The sequence below is a fragment of the Simochromis diagramma genome, unplaced genomic scaffold (genome assembly GCF_900408965.1).
Source record: "Simochromis diagramma unplaced genomic scaffold, fSimDia1.1 OVJJ01000205.1, whole genome shotgun sequence".
NCBI lineage: Eukaryota > Metazoa > Chordata > Actinopteri > Cichliformes > Cichlidae > Simochromis > Simochromis diagramma.
Genome location: NW_024386782.1, coordinates 5,407,392 through 5,429,691, shown reverse-complemented (window position 1 = coordinate 5,429,691; position 22,300 = coordinate 5,407,392). Strand labels below are relative to the sequence as shown.

The window sequence follows — 22,300 nt, the reverse complement described above, 5'->3', positions numbered from 1 at the left end:
TTATGTCATATTAACAGGCTATTAACAACTGTTTAAAATAGCACCCAGTGAGGACATAGATATAGATATCTTACTACATGAAGACTGGTTTTGGGATGTTATGAAAGGTAAATGGAGTGCTGGGGAGGAGTTTTTGAGGAAGGAAGGAGCCAAAATGTCAAAGCAAGTGTCATGCGTGCTGATCCATGATAAATATAACTAGAGACATTTTTCAAAACCTGCCGACCCAAAACAGCATTTAGCCTCCGTCACATTGTGTTTGACACCCCAGAGTTAAATCATTAAATTAATCAAAAAAGAAAAGACATCTCAGAATCCCTCAGATTTGCCTTGTCCATTGGAGTCACCATTCATCCATTCATCTTTTTAAGCCCTAATCCTCCTCAGCTGACACTGGGAACAGATTGGACTGTCCATCACAGCTATACAGCCAGTTAACCTGACATGCATGTCTGTGTATTGTATGGGGAAAGCAGAGCACCCCAGGAAAACCCACTCAGGCACATGGAGAAAATGTAAACATGCAGTGACTACAGCTGACTAGCAGGTTCAAATTCTTGCTCTGGGTAGGCATTGCTAATAAGTGCACCAGCATGCTGCTCTGTCTGGAGTAATGACTCTATAAAAAGTTACATATGGCCCATTCTTTGAAATAATTTTTAAACATGTAAAAGTCTAAAAACTATTACAGGAACCAGGAGGAATTAATTTGCATGACTTCCACCTTTTCTCTACATGGACTGGAATGCAGGACCTGAATACTTGTACCTCTGAGAATAGATATGCAAAGCATTAGTAATGAAATTTACAACTTACAAATCCTGAATAAAAGATGCCATATTATAAAGCAGTACCAACCTTTCTATAACTACTCATTTCAATGGAATTTTACTCCGTAGAGAGCAGTTTTTTGTCTTTGGGGATTATACATTACAATCAATAAATAATAGCATGCTCTTGAAAGAACCAGATTAAAAGATAAAATCTAAAATCTAAGTAAAACCTACATTTGTTGCCATTTTATTTGCAGTGGGGGAGTAACAAAGCCTGATGGTGGATGCAATCTGTGGGGACAAAAGGTTCTCCCTGGAAGCTGCAGTGCCTCTGCTCACCGCTAAGTGGCAATAGCGCGTCTAAAATCTCATTGGTCACAAGCGTTTGCACCAACCAATGGAAATATTTTGCGTCTGAACCGTTGCTTCCGGGTGTCTTCAATGAAAAAATCTCTTTGCATTTGATGCTTTTTGTGTTTTCTAAGGTAAGCTAAAGGCTGACGTTTAGAAAATGAACCGAATATTCGGACGAGGAAAACCCAAAGCGCCTCCTGCGAACCTGTCGGACTGTATCGGCACTGTGAGTACTGTCAGCCTGTGAGCTTTTGTTGTTTATGTCCATATTGTGCGACCTAACGGTAGCGGTGCTTAGCTAGCATGGTTACAAAAGGCTTGTCAAAACAGCATCCGTGCCAACTAGCTCAGAGGCTACAGTTAATCAGCACTTTGGGCTGGAATAAAAGACATTCAACGTTGGACTGTGAAGTAGGGATGTGTTTGTTAACCACAGCTCTCAATTATGTTCCAAGCTTTTACCTCTCTAATTTTTTTTCTTCTAATGCACCCACATACAGGCATGGCGTTTTAGCACAGTGTTTTGTTTGCCAGGACGCTGGAAATCATTACCTCTAATTGATCTCTTCCTCGCTCCAGGTGGATGCGAGGGCTGAGTCCATTGAAAAGAAAATTGGCAGGCTAGATGCGGAACTCTTGAAGTACAAGGATCAGCTGAAAAAGATGAGAGATGGGCCCTCGAAGGTAGGACACATGATGTTAACTTTGGGTGTTTAAAAGGCTAGAAGACAAATACATCGATGTTATTTATTTATTTTTGCTTTCAATTGCAGAACATGGTGAAGCAGAAGGCAATGAGAGTCCTGAAGCAGAAGAGAATGTGAGTCCTTCACTGTGCAAACATCTGTATGCTTTATCTCAAAGATGTGAGCGCGATAGCCTCTCTGATACATACACACACATAGATAGATAGATAGATAGATAGATAGATGGATAGACATAGTGTGGATGTTGGCAAATAAGAGGAAAGTTTTAATATGTTAATATTTTGGAGATTAGGTTGAACAAAAAATTAAGCCTGTAAACTAAAATCATCTAAACAAAGGTTTATTTCACCATACGATTTAAGTGAATTGCAGGTACTGATTTGTGACAGAAAGATAACAGCAATAGTGAAAGGGAATGTTTATAAGATGGTTGTAAGACCCGCTATGATGTGTGGTTTGGAGATTGTGGCACAAGAGGTCAAGGTGGAGGTGGCAGAGTTAAAGATTTTGAGGGTTTGTATTGGAAGTAACCACAGGGACAGCTCAGGTTGAGCAGTTTGGAGGTGAAATTAAAGCGTCAAGGTTGCAATAGTTGAGTGATGTCCAAAGGAGGTCCAGTTGATTATATTGGACAAAGGATGTTGAATATGGAGCTTCCAGGCAGGAGTTAAACAGGACGACCACAGAGGAGGTTTATAGATTTAATGAAAGAGGACCTGCAAAGGGTTGGTGTGACAGAGTAGGGTGAGATAGAGGCAGATGATCCGCTAAAGGGAGCATCTGAAAGAAGAAGAAGGCCTTACAGGTAAAGACGAAAACATCAATGCATGAAGTGTTGAATCTGAAAGAAAACAAAACACGACTCTCCTCCTACCAGATCTGCCAACCCAAAGCATCGTGAGGAGGTAGTAAAAGTGAGTTCTTATATAAGGAGTGAGCAAGTGAACTAAATCAGGCAAATGTGGAGAGACAAATGAAGTCAACTATTTAAATGTCTCACACACGAATTATTGTGTCATATATCTATCGTAATAATAAAAACTGCTTTGTTTAGGGCTGTAACTGGTGATTATTAACATCATAGATGTCAAACCTAGGGCTAAATATTTTTGGCTCTCTAATTGGAGCTGCAAAATTTCATAACAGCTCACATGTCATATTAAACAATCAGGCTCACCGCCACAGTACCTCAAAGCAAACAAGCTTGCTAACACTGAATGCAACAAAGAGTGTAAGCAAGCTGAAGAACGTCATTCGATGAAACTAACAGAACCAAATTATCTCAAAAAGCAGCAGCTTATTTTAGTGGCAGCTTGGTCACATTGCTTCCATTAAGGCAGACTTGTTCCCAGTGGTGTTTCACTTGGCCAGTTTTGTCCTTTGTCACCAGTTTTGTTCATAACTTTCGCAAACAAAATTTCTTGGTGCAGCTAAGAAGTCAAGGGCATTAAGTCCATCTGCAGATGCAATCTATCCTTTTTGCAGATGATGTGGTTCTGTTGTCTTTGTCAAGCGACGACCTCCAGCTCGCACTGGGGCAGTTTGCAGCCGACTATCTCACCCTACTCTGTCACACCAACCCTTTGCAGACGGCTGGGGTGTGAAAAGCTCTTGATTTTACTATAACGTAGGAGTGTAATAATGTATGTAAAGACTCAAATGTATTAAAGCATCTGTATTGTTTTTACATAGGTATGAAGGTCAAAGGGAGCAGCTGGCTCAACAATCCTTTAACATGGAGCAGGCAAACTACACGATCCAGACATTAAAGGACACCAAAACAACAGTAAGAGTCACACAGCATGACTCCAAGACTCCAACTTTTTAGTTGCTGTTAAGCACTTTTTTCCAAATCACAGCTTTCATACGTACCAAACATCTAGATTTCTGACATACTATATTGTATCGCTAAGCTTTTGATTTTGTCCATTCATTAAACAAATCTCATTAGAAAGTTCCCTGGTTGTGGTAGTGGATGTGTTCAGATTGTCTGTACCTGATGAGAAAATGTTGTCAGCGACTAAATCCACATGTATTTTTTGTCCCCAGGTGGAGGCCATGAAGATTGGTGCCAAGGATATGAAAAAGGCTTACAAGGACGTCAGGCTTGATCAGATTGATGTATGTTTGTCTAAACCAGAGCTTCCCAAAGTGTGGGACCCTGCAGAGCCATTGCAGGGGGGGTGCGGTATGAAAAGGGGAAAAAAAACAAAACGCTTGGACACTGCTAGCACAGGGCGCCCACACAAACGCAAAGCAAGAGATGAAGCATAGCTGAATATGTTTCCAAACCAACTTCATTCTAAGCCATTGACTAAAACATATGGTGAAGCATATCTTCACCTGCACAAGTGCCGAGGTAGGTCTCCCTGCAGAATTGGTTTTCCCTTCGTCGGGAGCAGCGCTGGGCTGTTCAAATCACGGACAAACAGGATCCTACGTTCTTGATTTGAATATTATTACACAGGAAAAAAACAACTACACGTAAAATAATCACACCGTGACGCCTCTGCCTTTCTAAATGGAGGGACAGTAACTGCGTGTGTGTATGCAGGTATGTGTAAAACCTGCAGATAGTCAGAAAAAGGCACACACCTTTGACGTTGCGTGACGAACTCTGCATTCCTCGTCCACACGTAAACGCAAAAAAGGAGTTTTAAAAAATCTCAGTTTTCGGTGATTCGAAACGCCGTTTACGTGTGGACGAAACAGCTGCGCTTTCAAAAATGCCCGTGTAGGCGTGGACGTAGCGTAAAAGAGTTAATAGTTTATTTTATTACTACCTGTCATTTATTGCAGATTACTTGTATTTGCTTAATTGTTTACTAAATGTTTGAGGTGTGAAATAAACCACAATGGAGCAAAATATGGGCGTGTGTGGTTGGAGGATGTGTGCGTGCGCGTGGGGGGGTGAACATTTTTCTTGTAAAACAAAGGGGGGCCTAGCAAAAAAGGTTTGGGAAGCAGTGGTCTAAACTGTGAATGCAGTCATTAGCCAAAAATGGGGAGATACTTGAGGCCAGGAGAATTGCTTACTGTATGCGAAGTAGAGTTGGATGTCTCGAGACCGGTCTTGGTCTCGAGACCGGTCTCGAGACCACTTTTACGTGGTCTTGGTCTCGACGGACTTTTGTCTTGGTCTCGGTCTTGGTCTCGCTGTTTCGCTCTTGCGTTCTCAAATCGACATAGTGTTCGGGAGATTTGGAGTCAACCATCAGCGGAGCGGGGGGGTGGCTTACTGGGCTTAAGCCCGGGTCATTTTTTCAGAAGCATGGGGTTTTTTGGAGTGTAATTTGTTAGTTAGATGCCTGACTGACAACTGTATTAAACAAAAACAACACACGAAGCACAGAGCGCACCGTCGTAAATTCCCCCTAATTTTGGTATGATCCGAGCTCAGGCACTAGGCGACTGAGCACAGCACCCATGTGAGAGAGGGGGGAGAAGCTGCTGCCTGCGAGTTTGCTGCAGACAGAGGAGAGCTTAAGTTTGACCAGGTACCAAAGCAAATCATTCGTACTGAACTAATAATGTAAATATGACGGTGTATCACAAAAGATTGATATCAAACTGATCACTTGGTTGCGTTACTTGCTCTTCGAGTGAGTCAGCAAATGGATAAATAAAAAGCCGAACAGCAATGCTGATTTTTTTTAGAGAGTCTTAGCTTACATTTCATATTTTCAGTTGTTACCCTCCACGGCTAAACAAACTCTCTAAATCGGTTTCAATTGTGTACTGATGTACACAACAATGGACATAAGGAGCTTCTTTCAAAGAAAAAACTCAGGTAGATGTTGTTTTATATATTATGCTTTGGATGTTGTTCAGTATATCTATGCAAAACAAGAGGAATTTCAATACACAGCAGTATATTCACAGTTGAAACCAGATATTTACATACACTTTATGGAGAAAACATAAAAACTTTTTTTTACTGTTAAACATCAATTTAGAGTAAACTTTTGTTTTAGATAAATAAATGTTGAAATATCTTTTGAATTATTTAAATGTCAGAATAAAAAGAGGGAGCTGCCTATTTTTAATCACTTTCATCAAATTTAGGAGTACATATACACTAAGTTTATTGTTAATTAATAAGAAAACTCCAGACGATTCCATTCTGAGCTGAAGAAGCTTCTGATAGGTTAGTTGAGTCCATGTGAGTAAACTGGTGGCACACCTGTGGATGCATATAAGGCAAAACACAGAGCCTCTTTCTTTGACATGGGAAAATCAAGAGATGTCAACCAAAACACCAGGAAAAGAATTGTGGAGCTCCATAAATGTGGCTCAATTTTGAATACAATTTGGTGCCATTTGCAATTAAGAAATACAGACAATTTCTCTCTTTACTCTTAAAGTTAACAAATATGTTTTTTATATTTATCAATCTAAAAAAATAAACATTTAGTCTGATTTGATGTTACAATTAAAAAAGTGTTTGTGTTTTTATCTGAAGAGTACATAAATATCTGGTTTCAACTGTATATTTGATGATGTTGGTGTTTGGCTTGATTGTCAGCACAAAGAGGGAGAGAGAGAGGAACAGAGAGGGGAGAGAGAGGAGCAGAGAGGGAGAGAGAGAATGACGACAGAACAGAGATGGAGCAAGAGCAGGTGAGACACACATGTTAGTCAAATGGTTGTTTGCCAAAACTCATCAGAACATGTATCTAGTACCTAGTGTTTCTTTTTAGATACCATTTGTTACTTTTCAAATTCTATATTTATTAAGTTATGCAGGCTTGTTTGCACAACAAGGCAAAATAATTATATAAACTTTTCTCAATCTAAATATTGTACTTTGGTAGAATTAAAAAATAAGTGTAGTGCAGGTCTATGATGATTTTTAGTGCTACTATCATCTAGTTCTGATTCTGGTTCTGTCTTGGTTACTGTTGTAGTCCTGTTTTAATTCCGGATCAGTTCTGGGTCTGGTTGAATTGGGGTTTAGTCCCTGTGTCTTGATACAGGCCCGACTTTGTTCTGCCTTGCTGCTTAATTAAAAAAACTAGTTTAAGGTGTCCTGCATATGTATATAGAATAGCATCTGGCTGCAGTTTAAAGACTTTTTTTGTCTCGGTCTCGGTCTTGGTCTCGATACCCTCTGGTCTTGGTCTTGTCTTGATCTTGGATTAGGCGGTCTTGACTACAAGTCTAATGCGAAGCATCAAATGTAAGAAAAATCCCCTCACATTACATCACATTTCTGCAACACTTACACTGTACTCTTAGCAGCAGCCAGATTCAGCAATTTATCAGCTCTTACTGTATAATTAAACTTGCTCTGATTTCAGAACCCTGCAGTAACAAAATGGGTTAATAGTTTTGTTTAAATGAGTTCTAATCAACACACTTAATAGGTCTCATTTATTTTCAGTGCCCCCCTGCCGTTATGTGATTCTCTCTTCCTATTTGTGCAGCAGTCGATTTAAAAACTGATGAAATTAAAATTATGATTTTACATGCTGGATAAAAGTTAAAATCTCACAGTTGAGGCATTAAAAGTGAACACAAGTATTTGGACTTCCAGGATTTACAGGACCAGCTGGAGGACATGATGGATGAAGCCAATGAGGTACAAGAAGCCCTGAGCCGCAGCTATGGCACTCCAGACATCGATGAGGAGGATCTTGAAGCAGGTAAATGTACATTTTGTTGGCAGTTTTTCATTTAGGGTGCATTAAAGTGAACAGTCGCAGTGTTGTGACCAGTGTTGGTCAAGTTACTTGAAAAAAATAATCAGTAACTATTTACTGATTACTTCCCCAAAAAGTAATCCTGTTACTTTACTGATTACTTATTTTCAAAAGTAATTAATTAGTTACTTTTTAAAAACATGATTTACAACCTGAATAGGTAATAAAGCAATAGATCTTTCAGCCCAATTCTACTTTTTCTGCATAATCCATCATATAAAATGTAATCAAATGGAAAAGTCTCTTTTTAAAACTCGTTTTATTAGTTTTAATCTTTTAACTTTATGCATCAAGCAAAAATTAAATTATATGCAACATTCTCTGACTGGAAGAAATTTGTTTAACATTTAAACCTATTTTCTGCATATTCCAGCACATGAAAATAAAATATTTTTTGTGTTTACACTCACTCTTTCAAATAAATGCAAGTGAAACAGCAGAAAATAAATAAAGTCAAAGACTCAGCAGTCCTGTTGCTCTATTTTCACCTGTATAGCAGGCGGATGTTTGCCCTGGTGCAGGTGTGCCGCAGCAGTTAGTGGAAGAATCCGCGAGTTTGTCTGTGAATTTCCCGTACTCGGTGCTTGCTCGGAAGTTTATGTGAACGCTAATGTTTTTGTGACTTTTTACGGAATCAAACTCAAAGTAAGGTCAGTACTTCCACGCTTTAAACGCTGCACGCTCATACTCTCTGTGTTACTAAAATCATGGTTTTAGTAACGCAGCGTGCTTACGGGAAAGTAACAGTAATCTAATTACCTTTTTTGCAATAGTAATCCCTTACTTTACTTGTTACTTGAAAAAAGTAATCGGATTACAGTAACGCGTTACTTGTAACGCCTTACTGCCCATCTCTGGTTGTGACACATAAATATGTCCAGTGACATATTTTGTGGGTGGAGCCAGTGTGACCAGACATTTTTTTGTTTGGTTTTTGTGGAACAGACTGATGTATTACCTATAGCTAGAGCGACGAACTTCAAATATAGCCATGTAATGAAAATATAGCCGTTCCCTATGGTATCAGCATCCATCCAGAGAACATGCAAACTCCACACAGGAAGGCCAGCTGATTCAGACCCAGGACCCTCTTGCTGTGAGGCAATGATGTTAACCACCAAGACACTGTAAGCCCAGCCCAGCTGTTATAGGGCAAGAGGCAGGATCTATCCTGGATATGTTAGCAGTTTATTACAGGACATTTGTGGTATAAGACAATGATGCTAACCACCCTGCCACTGCACTACACCATAGAGATGTCAACTCTCTAGATGCATCTAACTTCCATAGTGAGGAAAAGTTAAACTTTTGACTCTAGTGGGACTCGAACCCACAACCTTTGAATCACTCCTTAAGTGTATGCTTAGAAGTCCAATGCGCTATCCATTGCGCCACAGAGCCAGATGTGTGGCCTTGTTCTGTGTCACTTGTTGACAAATTAGATTCCTCTGTGAATTTGAAGCAGCTTCTGTGTTCAGAGTTTCCCTTGAATAAAGGAATAATGACGGAACAAAGTCTGGACTTTCTGGATCCATAAATGCCTCCTGTTTTCACACGTCCATTCGGCTTCTTCCACTTCTCTCTCACCAGTCTATCACAGAAATGCAATTAACCTTTCACACTAATTAACCTAACTTGCAGAATACCTGGATACTCCAGGTAATCCCACAGTCATCTCTTATTTTTGGTTCTGGAGAGTGGAAATTCCCTCTTGGATGCTAAAGTCTCAGATTATGTGATGACATCACATCTGAGTGATTAGCTTCCATGGATAGTGGTGTCTATACAGATTTGTTATTTGAGACAGAAAATTTTCTTGTAGTTTCAGTATTAAGATGTACATGACTTTAAAACATGAAGAAAACACATGTAACTTCTACATTAAGAAGTTAAGGGTTAGACTCTGGTGGGACTCGAACCCACAACCTTTGAATCACTGCTGAAGTGCTTGCTTAGAAGTCCAATGCGCTATCCATTGCGCTACAGAGCCAGATGTGTGACCTTGTCCTGTGTAGTAGTTTCAGTATTAAGATGTACATAACTTTAAAGTTACGATGAAACATGTAGCTTCTACATTAAGAAGTTAAAGGTTTGACTCTGGTGGGACTCGAACCCACAACCTTTGAATCACTGCTGAAGTGCTTGTTTAGAAGTCCAATGCGCTATCCATTGCGCTACAGAGCCAGATGTGTGACCTTGTCCTGTGTAGTAGTTTCAGTATTAAGATGTACATGACTTTAAAGTTACGATGAAACATGTAGCTTCTACATTAAGAAGTTAGACTCTGGTGGGACTCGAACCCACAACCTTTGAATCACTGCTGAAGTGCTTGTTTAGAAGTCCAATGCGCTATCCATTGCGCCACAGAGCCAAATATGGTTTCACCTGTTTTACTTTTTGTCAGATGTGATCTGACCATTTAAAAAAGTGGTATGTTAAAATGTATGTTGAAGTGGCTTCTATGGACTGAGTTTCCCTTGAATAAAGGAAAATCTGGACTTTGAAGATCCATTGATTCCTCCATAGTTGTCAGCCATCCATCCAACTTCTTCTATTTATCTGATTCAGGGTCGCTGGGGGCACTGGTGCCTATCCCAGCTGTCATGGGGTGAGAGGCAGGCTCTACTCCTGGTCAGCAACAGGTCACCAATCTGTCACCCCATGTGCGATTTGGGACTGTGGTAGAACCCACGCTGACACAGGGAGCGCTCCTCACAGAAAGGCCACGGGCTTGAGTGGAACTCAGAGCCTTTTTACTATGAGATAACAATAGCAATCTTAACATGAACTAGAGTAACCGATTTAAAAGCCCAACCTCAAGAAAAATGCTTCATGTAAACACACCAGTTGGAGGATTCTGAGAAATCCAGACAGTGGCATTTATTTCCATCAAAAAACACAGTTTCTTCTTCTACTATTTCTAGGAAGTTAGACAATTTGGTGCACGCCATTTCAAACATTTGATACATGTTTATGCACATCATGATCTATCTACCCAAGTTTGTATCAACAAACTGCTATTTGGTTCGTTTTGATGCTTCAGTGCTTCTAATACGCTAATGAAATAGTGACTAATGTAATGTAAATATCTACTAAAAGTGTTGGCTTGTCAATGACACACCTTATATATTCAGACTACTTATATTGGGCCTAAAAAGCCAATACTATTTTCTGATGATGCATGTAACTTCTACATTAAGAATTTAAACGTTCAACTCTGGTGGAACTCAAACTCACAACCTTTGAATCACTCCTGAAGTGCTTATTTAGAAGTCCAATGCACAGTCCATTGCACCACAGAGCCAGATGTGAGAGGTTGTACTGTGTCATATGTTCTTAAATCTAATTCCTCTGTCAATTTGAAGCAGCTCCTCCATAATTTTCCCTTATAAAAAAAAAAGAGGGAACATATTTTAGACTTTCTGGATTGTTGCTAGAACCTAGCCCAGCTGTGATAGGGGAAGACACAGGGTACACCTCGGATCTGTCACCAGTTTATCACAGAGATACAGTCAACCACATACAAGCACCCATGTAAACATGTACATGTAAACTGTCTTATCTCTTATTTGGTTTTTAAGCAACTGGAGAGTGGAAATCCCTTCTTGTATGCTAAAATCCCAGACCTCAATGCTAAGTTATTAGCTTCCATGTATAGTGATGAGGACTTCTTATTTGAGTTAGAAGTTGCCTTGTAGTTCCGTTCTTAAGAATTACATAACTTTTACATTAAGAAGAGGTTAAAAGTGTTGACTTTGGTGGGACTCACACCCACAACCTTTGAATCACTCCTGAAGTGTATGCTTAGAAGTTCAATGCACTGCCCATTGCCAGGTGCGAGAGGATGCCCTGTGCCATTTTTTGTCAATTGTGATCCGTCCATTAAAAATGTGGTAAATAGTGACTAAAGTAATTTAAAAATCTACTAAAAGTGCTAGCTATTGCATAGACATGCCTTGTCTATGCCGACTTGTTATTTGAGGCTTAACCCAGTAACTAAAATGCCTTTTCGTTAGATGCATCTAACTTCTATAGTGAGGAAAAGTTAAAGACTCCACTCTGGTGGGACTTGAACCCACAACCTTTGAATCACTCCTTAAGTGTACTCTTAGAAGTCCAATGTGCGAGCCATTGTGCCACATGTGAATGGCTGTCCTGTGCCACTTGTTGTGAAATCTGACTCCTTAATGAATCCGAGGAGCTTATGTGGACTGAGTTTCCCTTATATAAAGGAAAAAAGAGGAAACAAAGTCTGGACTTTCTGGATCCATGGGTTCCTCTATTGTCCCATTCATTCAACTCCTTGGGGTTGCTAGAACCTATCTAAAATGCCTTTTAGTTACATTCTGGGAAGGCAATATTTTATGATCCTGTATTTAGGCACATAAAATCTCTTTTTCAGGAGATACACTGGCACTGTTGTTTGAATTCTGTTTCATATCACACTCATTCTCTGCCTTCTTTGCCTCCTGGGGCTCTTTCTCAGATTTCAGCATCCACGATGTGGAGCTTCCAGGACAGCTCGGATCTCTTTTTATTGAAGCTAAGACCTCTTTGCTAGTGTGTAATTTGAGCAATGATCTGGAGTATTACAGTGACAGTACCACTGTGGTTTCAGAGCTGGATGCACTGGGTGATGAGCTGCTGCTGGATGATGACACCTCCTACCTGGATGAGGCCTCAGCTGCCCCGTCTATCCCTGAGGGAATCCCCAGTGACAGCAAGACAAATAAGGTGACAGTCTACAGAGCTCAGTTTTCATGACATGAAGGGCAGGGTTGTGGAAAATACATGAAAGTAAAATAAAAAGTAATCATAAAATAATTTTTCCTACTTCAAAATGGACCTTTGGGGTGTGACTGTGTATGTAAGCAAACTATTAAACCTGCCACGAATTCTGGTGCCAGTTTCTAATCCTGTGTATGTGTTTGGTAGATTAGCTATAATGTGCAAAACTAAGTTTTTTTTCCAGTCCACTCTATTGTTTAAACACAAACCTGCTAAGTGAGTAACACTTGAAATGTAAGTGTTTTGCTCATGGCTGATGTTTTTTTCTTCTTTTGTGTTCAGGATGGTGTGCTCGTGGATGAGTTCGGCCTCCCTCAGATTCCTGCCACATAAACAAGAAGCAAATAAAAACAGCTGCACTCGAACTGAAAACACTTTTATATGTAGAGTAACATTTATACATGCAAAACCATTTGACGTGAGAACACTACAATTTGGAGGCTGTTCTGGTTTCAGGTTGTGTATTGTTACTTCTACCGTGCTGGCATGTGGCCTTGTAACATACTAAACCTTTTTTTTTTTAAACATAATTCCCTTCATCATCAACAGCTTGTCTGTGTCGTTCATTAGTGTTCCTTAGTGTTTATTTATTTCTGTTTGTTATTAATTTTGTGTGATTTTTAGTCACTAAGATCGTGTCTGCATTCTCAAAAGTGGAGGTTATTCACACTTGGGCTGTTTAAAATATCTGCAGGGTTATTTGAAACATGCAAAATAAAAATGTTTGTTTTAAATCAGCTGTGAGTTCTTAATTTATGGCGTATTTGTTCATCCTTCTCTATCTTGTTTTTAGCTCTTAAGTAGACATTGCTAGTACCACGTTGCCGTCAGCCTGTTTTAATTCTCCATGGCATAGATTCAACAAGGTGCTGGAAACATGCCTCAAAGATGTGGTTCATCCATGATGTGAATCTCCTGCTCCACCACATCTGGAGTCCATTTGAGTACAGCGAACTTGCTGTCATGTTCAGGAAACTAGATTGAGATGATTTGTGAGAAACAGCCATCAAAGGATGGATGCTTTTCTGTGGGTGTGGTCATAAAGGGATGGATTTGGTCAGCAACAATACTCAGGTAGGCTGAGGTGTTTAAACGATAAGTGTGTCAAGAAAATATCTTGTTATCCTGTTCTTAGGTGACATGGAATGGTACCAGGTGTGGTGTTCTGTTACTGTAACCCATCTGCTTCAGGCTTGAGAGCTCTTGGCCATACCTGGATGGCAAGAAGTGGACCTTTCATTTTTTCTGTTGCCATGCTATGATCAGTGTGGCCATTCTCCTCTGACCTCTGGCATCACTGAGTCATTTCCACCTGGAGAATTGTCGCTCACTGGATATTTTCTCTTTTTTGAACCATTCTCTATAAACCCTAGAGATGGTTTTGTGGAGAAATCCCAGTGGATCAACAGTTACTGAAATACTCATACTAGCCTGTCTGGCAGCAACAACATACCACATTCAAATTTACTTAAGTAGGGCCATACCAGTGAAACGCCCCTTTCTCTCGATATAAAGTAGTTTAAGTGCACTACTTACTCTGAGATATCTCAGTATAAGAAGTGCAGTTTTAACAATGCATCTTGTTTTTCTCTCGATGATAAAGAAAATCTGCTGTACATAATGAAGCAAATGTGTCAGCACAACTCTTTGGGCTTAAATTGTAAAAAAAAAAAAAAAAAATCAAATTATGGGAAAAGTTCTGCCCAAACTGTCATGTAAATAGAAATTACAGTTAAAGGTCCAAAATGTATTTATGTTTCCAATTGCGTTTCAGATTGAAGTCTTTTTTTTTTTTTAAGATTGAGGCCATTTTTCGCATTACTGCCATTTGATTGGCTGACTACATATTTGCATTCACAAACAATGGCCTAATATACCTAATATATACCACATAAGTGACCAGGGGATGTTTGTATTATTGGGTCTATCTTACAATATAAAGCGCCTTGAGGCGACTGTTGTTTGGGTTTAGTGATGCGTAAATAAAACTAAATCGACTTGAATTGTAAATATCTTATATAGTTACTTTAAACCTCAGCACTTCAAGCAAATCCCTAAAAGTGCCTTACAAAGGATTTTCACCCTGGTACAAATAATCTTTTACTCACAGTTAACAAGTAACTGTTCTTCACTTATAAGGACATTATTGAAGTGATTTGGAAACAGCCTGGTATTACCAGCAATCGAGTTACACATGTGCTCTGTGGGACACGAACCTACAACCTTAAAAACTTTGTTAGCGCTGATACAGAAACTACATTTGCGAAAAAGCTAAACATATCACGACTCTGCGTTATTTTTATCTGTTTTGTGTTCTTTAACATCATGAATTCAGACCTATTTTGGCCATGTAAAAAATCATTATAGACTTGTAATGTTATAATTGTTGCAATGTCTGCTCCCCCACTGGCCACGTCTGTCATCACGTTTTTTAATCTCAATGACACTTTTTGCCTACCTAAGTAAAAGTGATTGCTGCTTCTACCTAATGTTCTTTTGGCTCAAAATGATTTTAAATATTCTTAAGAGACATGTCTGAGATATGTTTCAAAGATTATAAGTTAGCAGGTCATTTACAGTTTAAACAGCGTAAATGTGTTTTTAGCCCTTGATCCTCAGCTGTGGTAGACTGGAATGAAATAATGTGAAAGACACGAAAGCACCGATGAGCCCGGGCACATAACCAAAGACATATTCAGGAACATCATGTAAGCATGACATCAGCAATTAACGAGTAACCGTGACTTAGACTAGTAACGGTATTGAGAGGATTCGGAGGACAGATGGTCAGGTTAAAAATGCGACTCTGGTGGGACTCGAACCCACAACCTTTGAATCACCTCTCAAGTGCTTGACTAGAAGTCCAATGCGCTATCCATTGCGCCACAGAGCCGGTTGGGAAAGCCCTCTTGGCGCAACATGACCTGACACGTCATACATACAGACATTAATTATACAGACTCTAAAAAGCTTTACTGCAGGAAAACTCTACACACTTAAGCTATATGTATTTACGTCTGTCAGCAGAGTTTCATTGAAGAGTTTCAAGTTGCGCTGTAGACTTCGGCTCGCGTTTTATCACTTTTGTGTGCAGCTGTTGTGTTTGTATTTGCTGTTCCACTTTTTTTAAACAAGTAAATAAATAAAAAGTCCGATAATTTAAATAATAAATTAAATATTAAATAAGTAAAATTGCATTTAAAAAAGTGAAAGAAAAGAAAAAAGGGGGTACTTCCGGTGTTCAAGCTTAACTGGTGGTCGTGCTGATCGGTGAAGAACCACAAAAGTAGTAGGTCCAGATGTGTCTAGTCGTAGATTCGTCACATACATTGACACCTCTTGTTGTAAAAATTTTGAATGACCAAAGTTTTGTAAGGTCGCTCATCCAAGTGACTTCTTCAGTCTCAGCTGACTTTAGGTTTCCCCAATCTTATAAACAGCACATTTGCATAATGACTGAAACTAGCACCACTGAAGGAACAATGGGCTAGGAGGTCAGTTAATTGATCATTAATATGTAAATTCTCATGATCAACCTAAAGTCAGCTGAGACTGAAGAAGTCACTTGGATGAGTGACGAAACGGCTCTCCCACTGAAAAGCTTTTGGGGATTTACCTACCTGGATGATTGAGCATGCATCAAGATATTCTCATTGTTGTATCTACTCTATGTGGTAAAATATAATTAATCCAATTAATTTCTGATGCACTCTTGGCCATATTTCTCTTGAAAAAGACATTTAGGAGTCTCAATTACACTTTATTCCAGCATAAATAATGATATGTAAAAGTGACTTACAGCTTCTTTGTTGTGACAGGAATGTTCTTTCAGGCTCAAAATTACTTGATACCATTGATGAGAGACGTGTTTGAGATGTGTCTCTCATGAATGGATTATAGGCCAACAATTTAAATATCAGAAATCATTTTTTAGCAGATAATCTTGCCTTGGTCACCTGAGAGAGGGTGTAGGATATTGAAAGACCCCAAATCCCTGATGACCCCGGGCAGATCCCCAAAGATGTATTTAGAACAGCAATGTGCGTGTGTATCTGCATGAACTGGTGATTTTATTTATTTGTTGTTAATTAACTTATTACATATAAATTATTTTTGGTAAACCACATTTTTAATCCAGTCAAACATTACACACACTGGTAGCCCTGGGCTATTTTTCGTGGATTTTCTGCGAGAGGAACATATGGAATAACACCACTTAACGCGATCACCAGTTAAACTGTAACACCGGAAGTAGTTAGCAATAAGCAACAGTTAGCTTTGCGTTTGATGTTGTGATTAAAGGACGCCGGAAAGCAAAATGTCGGAGCAAACGATAACTATGACAGTCGCATACGGTAATAAGATTTCGGCTTTAAACTACACCATAATCACCACAAAATATAAGTAAAAATTGGGTTTCGTTGTGGCTAAAGCTAGCTAGAAACGGCTCAGCTTCTGTAGCTCTTCTCCACAGACTGTGTGGTTATGTAGCTTTAACTTGAATCCCGCTGGTTATGTGTTGTTCTTCAATAACAAATTAAATATATAAACTACTGTAAATATCAGCATTTATTAAACACGTTTATGAAGAATTGTGTAGCTGTTGTAATTAGTTTCGTTTGAAGACACGTTACAGCACATTTGCGAAACAGGAGGGCTGCTGAGAGAAATTGTATTGTTGCCAATCGCTTGTTAAATGTTTTGTAATTATTTTTCCTCACACGATAGTGAAACAAAATTTTGCAACCCATCGTTAAAAACTGAACCAAACGTGCGCGATAGTTTCCGAGATATGCCGCATGTTCTGTAATTGGATGGGTGCAAATACTTTTAAAGACTTTTTTTATTATTGTTTTTTTAATGCTGGTAGGTGACATTTACTTTCTGAATAACACCGATAGAAGACAAAAGGGTGACAATGATAACTCCCAATCCTTAATAGCTTGAGAGCTGTGTAATATTTATTTATTTTCCTATTTCAGGATCCTCTAAGCACAGCATCACGCTAACAGGACATGAGGATGGAAAAGGACCCACTGTTAAAGACCTGTCAGATGCTCTGGCTCAAGCCACCGGAGTCCCACCTGCCTCTCAGAAACTTATCTTTAAAGGTAGACTTTTAGTCTTCCTTTTTTTTACACACTCAAATGAGGCCTAATGTAAAACATCAGGTTTTAAAGTTGTCTTTTTTAATTTTAGGGAAGTCACTGAAAGACATGGAAGAGAGCCTTTCCAGCTATGGAATAAAAGAAGGCTGCAAACTCATGATGATTGGAAAGAGGGTAAAGCACATTTACACATGTGCTACATCTCTGGTGCCTGAATATGTGCATTTGCAAAACACTGATGATAATCTCTAAACAGAACAGCCCAGAGGAAGAAGCTGAACTGAGGAAACTCAAAGACATTGAGAAATGTGTGGAGCAGATGGCCAAGAAGCTGGAGAAGGTAGACGGGGAGTTGACTGGACTGAAAAATGTAAGCAATCATAGGTCTTTTTGTTTTTTGATAATATATAGGAAAATAAATAAATATTACACAGCTCTCTTTTGTCCCATCTTCTAATGTATTATTGTCACCCCTATCCTATCCTATCCTATCCTATCACAGGGCTTTCTCGCCAAAGATCTCCAGGCAGAGGCCTTGGGTAAACTAGACCACAGAGTAAAAATAGCAGCTGAGCAGTTCATGAAGATCTTGGAGGAGATAGATGCTATGGTAATGCTATTTTAAGCGTAAGCATCTGTTTTGAGTGTCTGCTTTAATCGTGTGTGTCATGTATAGCAAACCATCAAATTGCTCCTCTTTTAACAGAGTGTTCCAGAAAATTTCAATGACTGCAGAATGAAGAAAAAAGGACTAATAAAAACAGTGCAGGTTAGTGTTTGATTGTTTTTCCCTCTGACAAAACAATCATGCTTTATTTGAAAACTATTGAGAATCAAAATAAGTCTGATCTTTACCATATGTCCACAGGATTTCCTCGCCCAGTGCGACAAAATCGAGGCTTGTATATCAGACCATCTATCAAAGATCCAGTCAAAAAACCTGGCTTTGGCAGAATAGTGCAGTCTCTTTAGTCACTTATTCTATACATTGCTCTGTGAGCAATGGCAAAGTGTGCAGAAAGCTTCACGTGTGAAGCAGATCCTGGTTTATTTATTGCTGGTGTGAAGCAAATGATCAAGTGGAAAGAAGGATGCTGGTTATCAGGAACGATGTTGGATACGTAACACAAGCAAATCCTCCTGGTTCAAGACAGATAGTGCCGACTGAGAAACTTTAACCATGAACTTGCAAGAAATGGATCACATGCCATTTTAATTAGCTAAAAGAGCTGTCAATGCCAAATATCTTAAAATGCCCCGTTTGTTGCCCTGTATGTCTAAAACATAATGAGTTTTGTTCCTCATTGCGCACAAGCTGCAGTGAATGATTTATGATCAGAAATATATAGACACTGTTTAATTGGGGAAGTTCCAAAAAGCAATATCCACTCAGGATAGTGGATTGTTCCTATTGGGCCACAAGAGGCTTATTATGTTGTGTGATAAACATTTATTGCCCTTATGGGTCTGAATGGGTCACTGTTCCCTAGCTTTTACCTGCCATGCTGTCTTTTGAGAACAAGCAATCAACTAGCGACCTTGTACAAGGCGTACCCTGCCTCCCACCCCCATGACCATGAATTGTGAAAAGTGGTTAAGAAAACTGATGAGTGGATTTTCCAATATGAGTCTGGCACTTGTGAGACTGGCAAATTTTCTTCATCATATGTGATAAGCAAAATTTATTTGGGTTTTAAACTAATTGGCCCAGAGCAATAACAGCAAAATTACAAGTAAAAAAAGAAAAGGTTAGTACTGCAGGAGTGTCCATATATCGCAATCGCATGTACTATATTCAACATCAAGAATCCTAAGAAATCAAGCACCTAAATCCAGTGGCTGATCCTGAGTGTTCATGTATCTTTGAATCTTGTGCTAAGACTGATGCATCACATTGAATTCTTTGGTTTTAAAATAAAACTTTAAAAAAAAAATAAAGAGCACTGGTGATTCTTCTCAGAATACATTTTAATCTCCACGCTTATTCTATAAAATACAGCTGATTCATTTGCAATAACAGACATCTGGTGTCAGTTTATTTCCAGCTTTATCCGTGGGGGTCTTTTTATACATCTCCACTAGCTTATAGAGACCCCCTAGTAGTGTTATCACAGATGTGCAAACAAGCTTTCAAAGTAGGATTGGTTGGAGGGACCCAGAGGTCCAAAAAGCAGCTTAAACAAATGAGCTTCAGTAAAGTAGACCACAGTAAAGCTTTGTCATGAGCCAAATTACAGGACATAGCTTTCCTAACTTGAATGGAAACTCATTAAACATAGACATGGAGTAAAGAATGAACCCACTAGTCATCCTTATCCTTTGCACCGTGTTTCAGAATACGTGTGAATGCTACATAGTTGAAATTTCCTTTTTTATCAATGGGCGCCTCGCGGAAGAGCTCGTCCACTTCTTCATCTGTAAACCTGTCACCCATAGTGGTGAGCAGCTCCCGCAGGCACTCCTCCTGAATCACACCTGTGTGAAGAAACAGTTTCACTCTTGCAGGTGCTTCCTGATGTTAGCACTGAGCAGATATCTTCAAATTAAGCACTTACTACAAAACAATGTCTCTACATGCCAGAGTCTGAGACAAATTCACATAAAAAGATGCGAAACTTAAACAGTTGAACCCATCAGCTCACCTGTGCCCTCCTCGTCGAAACAGGCGAAAGCGTTACGGATCACTTCCTCTGGATCTGTGCCGTTCAGCTTCTCTCCGAACATCGTCAGGAACATGGTGAAGTTGATTGGGCCAGGTGCTTCATTCATCATGGCCTCCAGGTACTCATCTGTGGGGTTCTTACCTGGGAAAAAGCTCAAAGTCAGAGTGACTCTAACCTGCTAACCACATTTAATGGTTTGTTCTTAGAAAAAGATTGAAATCTTTTGAATACGAGCCCCAAATAATGCAGTTTTAACTCCATAAGACGTTATCACTAACTAAATATGTGTAAATAAATCAAGTTTACCTAATGAGGCCAGCATGTCATGAAGGTCTTCTTTGTCGATGAAGCCGTCCCTGTTTTGATCGATCATGTTGAAAGCCTCTTTGAACTCCTGGATTTGAGACTGATCAAACATGGCAAACACATTGGAGGTGGCACGCTGAGGACGCTTTTTGGTGTTCTTTCCCTTGGCCCTTTTGCTTGACATGTTTGCAGGTTGTTAGTCCCTCTCCTGTAATACAGGAACATGAAAGTTGTCAGCTTGGATCAAGCAACATGTTCAAATGAAAGATTCATTCACATTTTTTTCTTATCTTGACTTCATTACTGACGCTCTCCATCTGGTGAAAGTTCTTTGGTTACACTGGCTATTAAGTGTCTTTAGATTATTTACTGTGCAAGCTATGAACTGGAAGGTTAATGTAGGTGAGTTCAGGCAATGCATTTAATACTAATGTAAACTTACTAACATGGTTACAAGATGTTGGTAATTCAATTTTCAGCTAATTTGGTTGACACTACTATCACATAGTCATGTAGCCTCCTAATTTACCTTTTTTTTTAAAAAAGCAGCTAAATATTATACACTCAGTGGCCACTTTGTTAGGTACAACTTTACATTAACACAAGTACGTAGTCAACCAGAACATCATGTGCCACCAACTCAGTGCAGTCTCTTAACAAAGCAGACAGGTCCACCCCTTTACCAACACAGTTTTCCCATCTTCCGATCTTTTTTTATCTTTGTTTTGACATCATGGATGTGCACCAGAAAAAAAATTGTGATGGCATCCTGTCTATATGGACCAGCATATCTGAGAAATTCTGTAAGCACCTTATTCAATTTATGCCTTGAAGATTTAAACGAATTATGACAAAAGGGGGTCCAATCCAGTAATGGGTGAACCTAACTAAAGAGTCTGACGAGTTTAGCTCAGTCTATGATCACTTACAACGGATATATGCACTCGGTACTTGTTTTGTGATACGAAAGCACTTGAAGTTGTCATTTGTTTACTGGATATTTATGTTATTAGATCAATATAATTTCAAATTATGCTCACCTGTCACGCAATAACATAACAATAACGTAAATATAGGTATTGGCATGTTGTTTATATCACTCATATTTGAGCTGTAGCACACACGCACTACATAGCGCAATGCAGGAATCACACAAAATGCGAAGAAAACCCCTTAATTATTTGCCAGCTTTGCCAGCTAGCCCCTTGCCGACCTAAATAACTGACTGACCAGGCTAGCCTTAGCGAGCTAGCAGAGATTTATTCACAAGAAAAAAACGAGTCCTTAGTCCTCAAACTCTGCAGCTTCATAAACATAAAATAAATCGCCTACCTTAGAAAAAACGTATAATTTCTAGGCCCAAAAAGCTGCACACACAGCTACCACAGCATCCACAAGCTGATGAAGAGGAACATCAATGTTTTATTTCCTCTTGCCTAAACTGACCAATGAGAGTGAAGTTGGAAGAAACCAACAGTCTGGAATATTCCACGCCTTGGGTTTGTTTACGTCCCTCTCCTCTTCTTGTTTTGGATGAAATGACCTACGTACTGCTTGTGGTAATAATAAAGCCATGATTTATACACTGATACGATTATAAGTACAGCCTTAATTGAATCATGTTTTTTATTTGTCCGGACGACTAATAATGTAGTCAACATATGTCACCACTAGGTGGCAGCAATTACTTGCATGTCCAAGATGTTTGTTTGAATTAGCCGAAATGGTTAATGAGTCTTTGCCTTCAATATTTAATAAGGAAGTTGAACCACTAAATATTTTTTTGCGCAGCGGAATAATAACGGATCGATTTCAAACAAATAAGCTAAACTATAATCTAAGGGAAAGTGAAGTTTAAAACTTAACAGCATTGGTGTTAAAGTTGGTCGGTGGATGATA

At 39.2% G+C, this 22,300-nt stretch overlaps 3 protein-coding genes and 5 non-coding genes across 8 annotated transcripts; 2 read left to right on the top strand and 6 right to left on the bottom strand.

Moving 5' to 3' along the window:
* Nucleotides 1-1,177: 1,177 nt before the first annotated feature.
* chmp5a (charged multivesicular body protein 5a) lies at nucleotides 1,178-13,058 on the top strand. Its single transcript, XM_040018127.1, has 8 exons — nucleotides 1,178-1,353; nucleotides 1,707-1,811; nucleotides 1,901-1,947; nucleotides 3,527-3,620; nucleotides 3,884-3,955; nucleotides 7,371-7,479; nucleotides 12,155-12,270; nucleotides 12,607-13,058. The coding sequence occupies exons 1-8, from the start codon at nucleotides 1,285-1,287 to the stop codon at nucleotides 12,655-12,657; spliced, it is 663 nt and encodes a 220-aa protein (XP_039874061.1). The 5' UTR covers nucleotides 1,178-1,284; the 3' UTR covers nucleotides 12,658-13,058.
* trnar-ucu lies at nucleotides 8,846-8,937 on the bottom strand. Its single transcript is given in 2 exon segments — nucleotides 8,846-8,881; nucleotides 8,901-8,937. It is a non-coding gene; the product is annotated as a tRNA-Arg (tRNA).
* Nucleotides 9,435-9,526, bottom strand: trnar-ucu. The gene is given in 2 exon segments: nucleotides 9,435-9,470; nucleotides 9,490-9,526. It is a non-coding gene; the product is annotated as a tRNA-Arg (tRNA).
* trnar-ucu lies at nucleotides 9,629-9,720 on the bottom strand. Its single transcript is given in 2 exon segments — nucleotides 9,629-9,664; nucleotides 9,684-9,720. It is a non-coding gene; the product is annotated as a tRNA-Arg (tRNA).
* Nucleotides 9,816-9,907, bottom strand: trnar-ucu. The gene is given in 2 exon segments: nucleotides 9,816-9,851; nucleotides 9,871-9,907. It is a non-coding gene; the product is annotated as a tRNA-Arg (tRNA).
* A 2,067-nt stretch (nucleotides 13,059-15,125) lies between the features above and the next one.
* Nucleotides 15,126-15,217, bottom strand: trnar-ucu. The gene is given in 2 exon segments: nucleotides 15,126-15,161; nucleotides 15,181-15,217. It is a non-coding gene; the product is annotated as a tRNA-Arg (tRNA).
* A 1,331-nt stretch (nucleotides 15,218-16,548) lies between these two features.
* Nucleotides 16,549-19,030, top strand: bag1 (BCL2 associated athanogene 1). Its single transcript, XM_040018139.1, has 7 exons — nucleotides 16,549-16,679; nucleotides 17,307-17,435; nucleotides 17,524-17,606; nucleotides 17,689-17,802; nucleotides 17,935-18,042; nucleotides 18,139-18,201; nucleotides 18,301-19,030. Exons 1-7 carry the CDS (start codon nucleotides 16,643-16,645, stop codon nucleotides 18,388-18,390), a joined length of 624 nt encoding a protein of 207 aa, XP_039874073.1. The 5' UTR covers nucleotides 16,549-16,642; the 3' UTR covers nucleotides 18,391-19,030.
* Nucleotides 19,031-19,382: 352 nt separating this feature from the next.
* On the bottom strand, nucleotides 19,383-21,864 carry myl12.2 (myosin, light chain 12, genome duplicate 2). The gene is made up of 4 exons (XM_040018152.1): nucleotides 21,734-21,864; nucleotides 20,402-20,609; nucleotides 20,075-20,236; nucleotides 19,383-19,907 (listed from the first exon to the last, which is right to left on the bottom strand). Exons 2-4 carry the CDS (start codon nucleotides 20,583-20,585, stop codon nucleotides 19,735-19,737), a joined length of 519 nt encoding a protein of 172 aa, XP_039874086.1. The 5' UTR covers nucleotides 20,586-20,609; nucleotides 21,734-21,864; the 3' UTR covers nucleotides 19,383-19,734.
* Between the last annotated feature and the right edge of the window lie 436 nt (nucleotides 21,865-22,300).

What these genes read in the sequence shown, in the direction of transcription:
- chmp5a (XM_040018127.1), top strand. Translation starts at nt 1,285, where the DNA reads ATGAACCGAATATTCGGACGAGGAAAACCCAAAGCGCCTCCTGCGAAC. An exon ending in TGAGAGATGGGCCCTCGAAG is followed by an intron (nt 1,812 to 1,900) that starts GTAGGACACATG and finishes TTTCAATTGCAG; the next exon opens with AACATGGTGAAGCAGAAGGC. An exon ending in GTCCTGAAGCAGAAGAGAAT is followed by an intron (nt 1,948 to 3,526) that starts GTGAGTCCTTCA and finishes GTTTTTACATAG; the next exon opens with GTATGAAGGTCAAAGGGAGC.
- bag1 (XM_040018139.1), top strand. Translation starts at nt 16,643, where the DNA reads ATGTCGGAGCAAACGATAACTATGACAGTCGCATACG. An exon ending in TCAGAAACTTATCTTTAAAG is followed by an intron (nt 17,436 to 17,523) that starts GTAGACTTTTAG and finishes TTTTAATTTTAG; the next exon opens with GGAAGTCACTGAAAGACATG. An exon ending in TGGAGGAGATAGATGCTATG is followed by an intron (nt 18,043 to 18,138) that starts GTAATGCTATTT and finishes CTCTTTTAACAG; the next exon opens with AGTGTTCCAGAAAATTTCAA.
- myl12.2 (XM_040018152.1), bottom strand. Translation starts at nt 20,585, where the DNA reads ATGTCAAGCAAAAGGGCCAAGGGAAAGAACACCAAAAAGCGTCCTCAG. An exon ending in TGACATGCTGGCCTCATTAG is followed by an intron (nt 20,237 to 20,401) that starts GTAAACTTGATT and finishes GCTTTTTCCCAG; the next exon opens with GTAAGAACCCCACAGATGAG. An exon ending in TTTCGACGAGGAGGGCACAG is followed by an intron (nt 19,908 to 20,074) that starts GTGAGCTGATGG and finishes TTCTTCACACAG; the next exon opens with GTGTGATTCAGGAGGAGTGC.